We start from the raw sequence: 11,722 nt of genomic DNA, 5'->3' as shown, positions 1-11,722 counted from the left end.
TTGTCTATGTCACTATTAAGTTAGAGTAAATGAATGAATCTAAATCTATTTGTCTACAAATAACAGAGCAAATCAGATGTAAAATTCACTTTGACCAAGTATTTCAAAATAGTAGGAGTGAAGTTAGGAAATAGTCTTATATAAACTAATCAAGTCTAGCCATTCAGTAGTATATATATATATATATATATATATATATATATATAATATATATATAGCAGAACTAGATTTCTTTGACAGAACTGGAGAGTTCAGTCTTTTCGAAATATTTGGGTCAGAATTGTATTGTTCACGATTATTTATACACAGAACATCAGTGTAAAGTTATATATGCACACGCACACACACCATGCAGTCCTTCATGCACACGTACTAATAACATAGCAAAGGTAAAAATACCCCATGTCACACAGATATGAAGAATAGCGCCCTCACAGTTAATTGTACAAAGGACTGTTTATTAGCTGCTGTTCTCATAATAAAGGGAAACAACTGTTGTGGAAAGAATCCGAAAACACTATAAAGTCTCATGCATGAAAGGGCCAACTGGTATGTATTAATAAAGTGTGGACTATTTTGAGAGGAAAATGTTTATTTAATTTTTATTTATTATACCAATATCCCCATAACATCTCTTTTGCCATATGCAAGCATGATCCTAGTCCACTCAAGGAAACCAATTCTCTTGTATTTGCCCGTAGAGTTCCAAAACAAATTGTGTGGTAACCCTGATTTTATTTCTGGAAATTTAAAAAAATTTAGTCGGGGTACTTGAACAAAGTAACAGCAAGTCCACTTTAAGATTTTGGTTTCCAGGTGCAGTGCTAGCCGAACTGAACAGGGAAGGTCTCCATCGTTTGTGAAGTGCTATGCGCCGCATTGTGTGTTTGTGAAACGAACTAATATTAGAAGAAAAACAACAACTGTGGACCAGTGTATGTTACATTTGGTGTCAAAATGGTAGATTTATCAAGTCAAAATGAACAAATTACTAATGTGCAAATTATATTATTTGTTTTAACCCTTAGGCCAACTTTTTCTGAAATATGGAGAGAATATATATGTTACTCCGCTAATGATTTCAAAACTGACATGTTATGAAAATCAACTTGTCTGATTATCCTTTACCAGTAGTGTCAAAATTGTATATGTACACAACAGCATTATCTATTACACATAGTCCTAAAATTGCTGGAGGTGATGTTCTTTCTGCTGTCATTATTGTAAAGAGTGTATACAAACAGAAAAAAATAAAACTGTATTCATTATGTGTAAGTTATTAAAAAGTTGAAATGTATGAAAAATATGTGACCTCTAAACTTTATAAAATGACTTTAAAATCTTTCGTTTAAGAGAATGTTATAGCCATTACAATAAGAGATGATAGAGTGAGCCATACAATTATGCCAGACTAAAAACACGTGCATGTTCACGCTAGAGTAGTAGTAATACTACTACATTTGAACACACTTTAAATGTGAGTTACACTTACAGCTACAATGTACAGACATAAGTCAAAAGTATTCTAAATAGACTTACGAGAACCCCCCCCTCTCTCTCTCTCTCTCTCTCTCTCTCTCTCTCTCTCTCTCTCTCTCTCTCTCTCTCTCTCTCTCTCTCTCTCTCTCTCATATGATGCCACAAACTGTATGTGGGCTAAATATGTACATAATTATTGACGTTTACGAATGATGACGTTAAATGGTCGAGGCGTGTGAACGATTCCAAGAGAGCCTTCCATCGATGGATGGTCACCTTCTGGTATCCCCAACTGGAACCTTTGAAGTAGCATTGTCAGGAATACAAATATCTCCATCTTAGCAAGTTCAAGGCCAAGACACTCTCGGCTACCTGTAGAATTACAATTCAGAGAAAATTTAAATTATAGATATTGAACAAATGTAAGAGAATACAGATACCATGACTGGAATATGATTCATGTTTTAGGCTATTTATAATACTACTGTACCTTTTTTGCCGACAATTATACAAAGACAAGATCTGAGTGTTTTCCTACCAAACCACAGTGACTATACACACAGCATAATGTTTTCATTTCCCACACAAAGTTTTGTTTGTTACATTTACATAAAACAAAATAAAGACACTGACAGCATATATTTGATCTCACTGGCAACACAAATCAACAATGCAGTCAGATGAAACAAGGACAAAACTTTTTAGTGATCAAACATAAAAACAAGCGACCTATCAGTCAGAATAGCTCCGCTGTTCTTTTTAGTTTTTATTTTGGAAGCGATGTAATAAAGTGGTTAGTGGTTTCATACGATGTCTTACTATAAAACACATTTTACACAGAAAGTTGGTAAAATATTGTACTTTTATGCCATAGTCACCATTTTATAAAAAAGATTTACTTTATGAAAATTACACCAAATCTCAGAAAAATAATGACCGGGATTATTGAGGTTGGCAATAAATAATTACACCTTTAACCCTAGAAAATTTTAATAATGAATGAAATAAACTAGGGATCTAAAATAATTTTGAGGCGATTAGAATTTCAATTTTCTAACAAATTACCAAAAACACTTTCCATAAGCTTCATTGTCAACAACATTCAACTTGTAGTAGACATAACATCGTCCATTATGCATCGTCTAATATATAAAATTTACGGAGTGTCTTGTGACCGGCACCTGTCAGCAGACTCGGCCAATTTTTTTTCATCATTCCATTGTATTTAAACCTTGTACTTGACATTTCGCAATATTCATAATTCTCAACGAAATACCTCAACATGCTTCACCTCGCTCGTACTCAAAGCAGCCCCGGTATGATCACTGACATGACTAGAGAGAACCTTTTCGGATTTACATGTAACATGGGGAAAGATACGCAAAACATAATGCAATTTGCAAAGCCTGAAGCCAAATTAAAGTTGTAATTATTTTAATTATTTTTACTTGCCAAATATTTGCATTTTGGAAATGGCAAGACATGTTCATGTCCTTTACATAATATATAACTAACACTAGTTATCTGTGTTTACATGTAAACTGTCAGCCAATAAACAAAGTTTGGTTGATTCACTGTACGTACTCCTTTATGGCCTAGGTGTTAGGCATGCCTTGCCTTGCTTACGCAAGTTGTCTTCATTCTAGTTCACTGTCACTCCAGATTGCACGACAATATAGAATTAATCACAAGTTACATGTTATCTGAAAACATCAAACTTTTATAGTGGGTCTGAAGTGTGATTTTAGTGAGTACCAAGAAATCCTGCGTTGCTAGCTGCTGTGGAAAATCGCCCGGTCAAACTAGGCCAGCTTCAACTTCCGGGTCAAATCAGTCGTTTTCTACCGAAAATTCTTGAACGGTCCTGACAGTTACACAATGATCCTACTAAATTTACTTGCCATGGTTATTTAAAACACATAAAAATCCACCTTTTGTGAAATTTGTAAACTTTCCAGTCCGTATTGAGGAAACTATGAGCGAAAAACCGGTTCGAAATTTCACGGCCTCAAGTATGCATCCCAAATTCATCGGAAAATCAGTATTCCTAAATGCAATGCCAAAATTTATTGTGCTGGCACGAAAGAAGAGATGTCAGTTGAGGTTTAGGTGTTTACAGTATCTAAAATGGTGGACTCTAGTGAGAGTTACGGCGAGTTGAAAATACCGGAAAATAAGGCCCGTGAGCAGCCATTCAAAGTGTAACGTTCGCTATCTGGAGGATAGCTTGTATGCAAATGAGGGTATTGTGGACTGGCTGATTATGTAGGAGGGGTGCAAAATTTGGATTTGAAGTTTACAACACTATTTTGAACAAACACTTGTCATTTGGGCACACAATGCGTAGAATTATGACTATAGGACATATTACATTGCTTGTTGGACGTCAATAGTGTCTTTTGAAAAGTGGCAGTTTACTTAAAGTCTCATGGACTGATTTCCAATATGGCGTCAATCACAATGCTCATTAACATATTAATTTTTTGGTTAAATTACAAAAAAAAATCATAAAAAATAGAAAAGAAGATGTGCTGACTTGCAACTAACAAATCTGAGTAAGCTACCCCCTGCGCATCAACACACCAGATATCAAAGCAATCTGACAAGTAGTATTTGAGGAGATGATTATAATATCATTTTTGAAAAAATCATAAAAAATTGAAAATGGCACAGATCAACTTGGCATGAACAAATCTGAATAGCCTCCCCCAGGGAACATGCACACCAAATATCGAAGAATTCTGACTGTCACTTTCAGAGAAGATGATGAAAATATAAAAAGTTGACGGACACCAATGATTCACCTATACTCAATACCTCAATACCCACCTATACCTAAAGCTACGCTTTCGCTGACAGTGTGGTAAAATGTAACATTTCAATGTGGATGTGTGCTGTCAATTCCTGTATTTTGTTAGTTTAATTTGTCGTAAAATAAATACTCTATGACATGTAGAAGTCTTTTGTAAACCTGTTAAAATTTCTGCTCGGAAATAATGTTGTTTGAGCGTACCAAGTTACTGGATAGGTTTTTGTAGCATGGGACCCACACGTGTCAGTGTATAATTCAGACGACTGTTGCCTCCCAACTACAAATTAGTCACGATGTTGAGTCATATAATAATATACCATGGGCCATTTGAAATAATAATTCTAACATACCAAGAGAAAATGGCATGATCCGGTCTCTTTTCACAACACTTCCACTATCATCGAGAAACCGTCCAGGGTTAAATTCTTCAGGATTCTCCCATTCAGTGTTATCCATATGGACGGCCCAAATATTTGTCAAAACCATTGTATCCTTTGGGATTGAGTAGCCATGTAGAGATGCCGGTTCTGACGTCATATGAGGAATACCAAGTGGTAGTATGGACCCTATCCGTTGGACTTCAAGTGTAGTAGCCTCAATGAAAGGAAGTTTCGATTTGTCAGCAAAGGTTGGGGTATTGTCAAAGCCGATTACATTTTTAATCTCATTCACACACTTTTCCTGGATATCTGGATGTAAACTAAGGAAAAGTACAGCCCACCTTAAGGTAGTGGCTGTTGTTTCAGTTCCTGCACCAAAGAAGATCACACAATTTGTTGTAAGATTGTCAGGGTCTTCAAAGAAAGCTTGGTGAAGGTGTGAAGTTTCTTTGACTTTAAGCAGGTAAGAATCTATGTAACAGTCACCCTCACTTTTATTGTTCAATTCTAGCTTTCGCTTGTCAATTTCCTTATTTATGAAGTCGAGCAATGTTTTGAAGCTATTTGCAAGACTGTTCTTTAGTGGCAAAGGCAAATACCACAGTGCTGGAATGAACATTAACAAATTCGACGAATTGATGTCTGTAGCGAATGTGGCGAGCAACTTCAGGAGTTGTTTGAATTCCTTGTCATCGTAGTCAAACCTGTGACCAAACAACATCGCACACATGATATTAGAAACAGCATTCATGACTAGATAATGGATATCAATCGGTTTGTTGACATGTTTATCGAATTGTTCCATCAGAAAGCCACATTCATCATGAATACGTTGCTCTGTTAGATTCCTTGCCATTCCGTAATCATGCAGACTTCTCAATGAATATTTACGCATGTCTTGCCAAACTGGAAAAGGTGCATCAAGTATTCCTAGAAGTAGAGAAGAAAAGAATCGTCATTCCAATTTGGTTGAATATTGGAGAGAAATTTGGGTGTTCATTAAAAATGAAGTCCAGTCAGACTTATTTTTTGCCTTTAGTGCACTTGTATTGATTACTGCTATCAACTTAAACGATAAGTCCAGTCAGACTTATTTCTGCCTTCAGTACACTTGTATTGATTACTGCTATCAAATTAGAGGGAAAGTCAAGTCAGACTTATTTCTGCCTTCTGTACAGATGTATTGATTACTGCTATCAACTTAGAGGAAAAGTCCAGTCAGACTTATTTCTGCCTTTAGTACACTTGTATTGATTACTGCTATCAACTTAGAGGAAAAGTCAATTCAGACTTATTTCTGCCTTTAGTACACTTGTATTGATTACTGCTATCAACTTAGAGGAAAAGTCCAGTCAGACTTATTTCTGCCTTTAGTACACTTGTATTGATTACTGCTATCAATTTAGAGGAAAAGTCAAGTCAGACTTATTTCTACCTTTAGTACACTTGTATTGATTACTGCTATCAACTTAGAGGAAAAGTCAAGTCAGACTTATTTCTGCCTTTAGTACACTTGTATTGATTACTGCTATCAACTTAAAGGAAAAGTCCAGCCAGACTTATTTCCACCTTTAGTACACTTGTATTGATTACTGCTATCAATTTAGAGGAAAAGTCCAGTCAGACTTATTTCTACCTTTAGTACACTTGTATTGATTACTGCTATCAACTTAGAGGAAAAGTCCAGTCAGACTTATTTCTACCTTTAGTACACTTGTATTGATTACTGGCAACTGCTATCAACGTAAAGTAAAAGTCCAGTCAGAATTATTTCTGTCTTTAGTACACTTGTATTGATTACTGCTATCAACTTAGAGGAAAAGTCCAGTCAGACTTATTTCTACCTTTAGTACACTTGTATTGATTACTGGCAACTGCTATCAACGTAAAGTAAAAGTCCAGTCAGAATTATTTCTGTCTTTAGTACACTTGTATTGATTACTGCTATCAACTTAAAGGATAAGTCCAGTCAGACTTATTTCTACCTTTAGTACACTTGTATTGATTACTGCTATCAACTTAGAGGAAAAGTCCAGTCAGACTTATTTCTACCTTTAGTACACTTGTATTGATTACTGCTATCAATTTAGAGGAAAAGTCAAGTCAGACTTATTTCTACCTTTAGTACACTTGTATTGATTACTGCTATCAACTTAGAGGAAAAGTCAAGTCAGACTTATTTCTGCCTTTAGTACACTTGTATTGATTACTGCTATCAACTTAGAAGAAAAGTCAATTCAGACTTATTTCTACCTTTAGTACACTTGTATTGATTACTGCTATCAACTTAGAGGAAAAGTCCAGTCAGACTTATTTCTACCTTTAGTACACTTGTATTGATTACTGCTATCAACTTAAAGGTAAAGTCAAGTCAGACTCATTTCTGACATTAACATACTTGTATTAATTACGTATATGACTGTGGGTTATAGCACTTTGGCAACTTGCTTGTATTGTACAGAAGTATGTATCTAGTACGTGTAACTTTATATTTGTAAAACATTGTCATCAAAAACCTCATTGTCATTGCTATTGTTAATCCATAAAAGACACACTACAAATGTTTTATACAGACGGAATTAAGACCATTAACACACTATGGGTATATTTAGTGGAATTACCTGATAACAGATACAAAAGATAAGAGATAAAGTAATGGAAATAAAACACATTAGTCATTTGTAGCATCGTCTTTATTGAGTAAAGTAGAAAAAAGAAGTAAAATAGAAAAAAATATAAATAACGAAAACGGCAGAATGTCAAATATTGTTTCCCCTGCTCCCTGTGATAAGGGACCGGTCAGTTTCTTCGGCCTGGGGGGGGGGACCGGTGGATTGGGAGGGGGTCACCCTGTTTTTTAAATTGGCAGTAGGGGGTCATACTGTTTTCAAAATTATGGATAGGGGGGTCATTGTGTTTTAGATTGTGATTAGAAGAAAAAAAACTTTTTCTACAATGGCATATAGCAAGTTGTCTGAAATGTGGTACATGTAAATATTAGTTTTTTTCTCCCTGTTTCTTACATGAATTCTTACTTATTAGTCCAATCATAACTATAAATATACATATATATGTATTACCTAGCTACCATACGTTACAGAACATGTCATGTAAATGCTTGGCTGTTTCACAATCAATGCTTCACTTATATTGTACTCTGGGGCAAAAGTGAACTTGAAGGTTTCATAATAGTAATCTTCATAGATAGTTTATAAAAGAAGTTAATTTAAAATGTTCTACTCGACACTATGAACTTGTCAGTAGGGATTAATACACTTTCTATTTTGGACACTACATGTTATTGACACTACAAATTACCACTTCTCATCAGATTCCAGTTTCTATTATACACTAGGTATGACCACCTAAAGTTCTCTAACATACCGGTGACTTTATTTACTATACATGCAATATTAATGCCACTATACCAATGTTACGGGCCACTTTTATGTGACATGGGAAACTCATTTACGTTAGCTATTCGAAGCTTGGAAATATTATCTCAAATGCTATGAATAACCTAAACATTGCCTTAATAGAAGCATAAAACTGCAGATCTGCCAGGGGAAAACGCCCAAGGACTCGTACTCCCTCACCCCAGAGGTCACTCAAGCATTCAACCAACACTCAGATGCACCAACAACCTTTTTACAGTCATAATGGTATTAAACTTTTCTTAAATATTTTCACCCAATTCTATTTTGAGATGATAGTCTTTTAAAGATGTGAAATGTTTGCCAAGGTAGTCTAAAATTGCCTTAAACTCCAAATCTCCCCTACCAGTAGATGTGCTGACCTTTACTACATGTAAATAATGATGCCATTTAACTTTTTAAGAACATATTTCAACCCTGTGTAAGTTATAAAGAATAGTTTCTGATACTTGATGGTGCTGTCTTGTAAAGCATGGATTGACTTATTGCTTGAAAGGGTTTGAATAGCCTAAAAATTGGCTTTAAGAGTAAAAATCCTCCAGGGCTTCTAGAGGGAGACCCCTTTGGATCCCCCACATGAGGTGGACATATCCCAGTTTCAAGCGCTTCCCCTCTAACTGTCAAGATGCTATCAAAGTATATTTAAAAAGTATTTCAACCCTGTGTAGTTGCCTTTTACACGTTGGTGCTGTCTTTCTTGCAAAGCTTGGAAATTATTGTCTGAAAGGGTCTGAATAGTCTCAAAATTGACTTTTCACAGTAAAAAATCTCCAGGACTTCTAGGGGGAGACCCCCTAGGAACACCCCCCACTACATGAGGTATACACATCCCAGTCTCAAGCTCTTCCCCCTACCTTTTACTGTCAAGATGCTATCAAACTTAATGTTTCAAATATATTTTATTCTTTTTACATGTTGGTGCTGTCTTGTAAAGCTTGGAAATTATTGTCTGAAAGGGCCTGAATAGTCTCAAATTTGACTTTTCAGGGTAAAAAAACTCCAGGGCTTCTAGGGGGAGACCCCCTACGACCCCCCATAAGAGATATACATATTCCCTGCTCAAGCTTTCCAATATCTTTCACTGTCAAGATGATATTAAACTCCTTTTGGAATATATTTACCCTGTGTAGTCAATAATTACAATTATGATAGTGCTAACCCAGGATCTTATAAAGTAGATACAAGACAGTCAAGCAGTCCACACTGAGCCACGATAAAAAAAATACCTGTCATGTGAATATTATATATATATATATATATATATATATATATATATATATATATATATATATATATATATATATATATATATATATATGGGGGGGTCTTCATGTTTTAGAATAAAGTGATAGGGGGGGTCAGCCTGTTTTTGACTTTACATGTGTGTGTGTGTGTGGGGGGGGGGGGGTCAGTGACTTTTTGTCGGCCCAATTTAAGAATCCCCCCCCCCCAGGCTGAAGAAACTGACCGGTCCCTAAAATAAAATGTTGAATGTTGGACGCATGCAGAACGCAGATTAACTTGTCCCTCCATACATGCTCGCAACGTAGGAGTTTTTTATTCTCATAAACATACAATTCATTTCTTGCACAATACCTTTCTGTTGGGTCAGTTTTGCAATAGATAATGAAACTTATATTAATTATACTTTGACTAAAGTTTGCATTTATTCACATTACCTTTTCCTTTTGTCAGTTTTCCAATATTTGAGTTCGCCGGTCTCGAAGAGAACTTAGCACTCTGTTTAACCAAGGCGTCCTTCATAGTTTCACGACTGTTCAGTACCACGACCAATTCCGTTCCAAGTCGAACACTCAGCACACCTCCATATACTTGACCCCATTTCTGGAACGTCTTGAACGGTTTACTACCAAGAGAAAACAAACAGCCTATGATAGGAAGTCCAGTCGGTCCAGGAGGTAGATTGCGTGGACGACGGTGAATCCACACTATCGTGAAAAATGTTATCCAAAAGACAATAAACAACTGTGTTGTGCTTAACGTAATGTAAGACTCAATAGACGCCATGTTTTCTGCCCTCTGCCTTAAATATATTCACTTGTATTAATACCAGTAAACACTGCTGCCACGTCATCAGCTGAATAGAAAGAGGTCATAAATGTCATGCATGACGTCATGACTGACAGTACACGTACACGTACACACAGGCTATACATTTTCAGAGCACTTAGGCTGGGATCAGGTCTGGAATTTACGGCAGGGGATGTAGTTTGTTGCAGCCTTATACATACCTAAAAGTTCTCTGGATCGCCTTGTATGTACGTGCGTGTTTATATACTTCTGCAAGTCCGTTTAGATCCAATATCCTACAGTAGGTTACTCACCAATCTGAGAAAACTCTGATGTGGTGAAAGCGGCTAGATGCCTATATTTTGTTACCTCTATTTCCATCATTTTGTGTTGTTTGTTTTGTTCCGAGTGGTAAGGCAGCGGCGATCACTCTTGGAACAAAACAAACGACACAAAACGATTGAAATATATAGAGGTAAATAAAGGCATCTGGCTGCTTCCACCACCACATTAAATTTTAATCAGGTTGTTTTATTCACCATACACTGGAATCATTCGTCCATTGTCACACTGATTCCAAAGCCACAGTAAGTTTAATCGAGCAAATCAAATATAATAACTTCTAGAAACTATTCTAATGTCCTACGATCATCGGTATAAGTCTAGATTAGTCCGATGTCGTTTCACAGTCAATATATCGGTTGTTCACTGAAAGTAATACCTGTTTCCACATTGTGACTTAAATGATGGGCCAACAAGTTATTCACAGTACTAGTCCTCTGGGCAACGATGTCACAGAGTCCTTGTTATAACTGATGGAGAGAGAGAGAGAGAGAGAGAGAGAGAGAGAGAGAGAGAGAGAGAGAGAGAGAGAGAGAGAGAGAGAGAGAGAGAGAGAGAGAGAGAGAGAGAGGGAGAGGGAGAGGGAGAGGGAGAGAGAGAGAGAGAGAGAGAGAGAGAGAGACGGACGGACGGACGGACGGAGAGTTTAAACAAAAAAGTATACTGCATATCTTGTGATAAATGTAACATAAGACCATGAAATTTGCAGGAGATATTCTCTTTATGTTGTTGATCTAAATCACCATAACAGAATCACTCTTTCGCCAAGTTTGTTGATGACGTCATCATTTAAACGCCGAAAATTACACAATGTTTTTCTTTCCAAAATCGGACGCACAGGATCTCAAAATATTACTGAATTGAAATCTCAGAAATTATCTTCAATTGTTTTATTGTAATAACCATGTAAGATAAACTTTGTAAGTCCATTTATTTTTTGTTTCACAAAAGTATATATTTACGAGGTTTATCCCATAATCGGTAAAACAGGATTTAACTGATGCTAACTTTAAAACGAACTTACAAGAACACCCCCTTCCCCGTACATATTCAAGTACTTAACCATACTGAATATCTAACAAGAAAATAATCCACAGAAACAACCGGTAAGTTCGTGCGGTTTGATGTCAAAAGATTCGAAGTTCGCGTTTTAGCCTCGGGCGGAAAGTTCGCTGACCCCCATTTGCGTGACTTTTCATTCACCAATCAATGCTCGCGACCTGGGTTCAAAACTGCAAAGGTCA

At 36.2% G+C, this 11,722-nt stretch overlaps 1 protein-coding gene across 1 annotated transcript; it reads right to left on the bottom strand.

Annotated features, from left to right (window-relative positions):
• Nucleotides 1-1,628: 1,628 nt before the first annotated feature.
• LOC144440471 (cytochrome P450 2U1-like) lies at nucleotides 1,629-10,135 on the bottom strand. The gene is made up of 3 exons (XM_078129838.1): nucleotides 9,785-10,135; nucleotides 4,642-5,601; nucleotides 1,629-1,851 (listed from the first exon to the last, which is right to left on the bottom strand). Exons 1-3 carry the CDS (start codon nucleotides 10,131-10,133, stop codon nucleotides 1,673-1,675), a joined length of 1,488 nt encoding a protein of 495 aa, XP_077985964.1. The 5' UTR covers nucleotides 10,134-10,135; the 3' UTR covers nucleotides 1,629-1,672.
• Nucleotides 10,136-11,722: the final 1,587 nt, after the last annotated feature.

This window comes from Glandiceps talaboti, chromosome 9 (assembly GCF_964340395.1).
Source record: "Glandiceps talaboti chromosome 9, keGlaTala1.1, whole genome shotgun sequence".
Classification (NCBI taxonomy): domain Eukaryota; kingdom Metazoa; phylum Hemichordata; class Enteropneusta; family Spengelidae; genus Glandiceps; species Glandiceps talaboti.
This window is presented reverse-complemented; position numbering and strand designations above follow the sequence as displayed.

Excerpts from the sequence above, each read along its gene's own strand:
- LOC144440471 (XM_078129838.1), bottom strand. The coding sequence starts at position 10,133 with ATGGCGTCTATTGAGTCTTACATTACGTTAAGCACAACACAGTTGTTT. Across the intron at positions 5,602-9,784 it reads AAAACTGACAAAAGGAAAAG|GAATACTTGATGCACCTTTT; the intron begins GTAATGTGAATA and ends CTCTACTTCTAG. Across the intron at positions 1,852-4,641 it reads GATCATGCCATTTTCTCTTG|GTAGCCGAGAGTGTCTTGGC; the intron begins GTATGTTAGAAT and ends GTAATTCTACAG.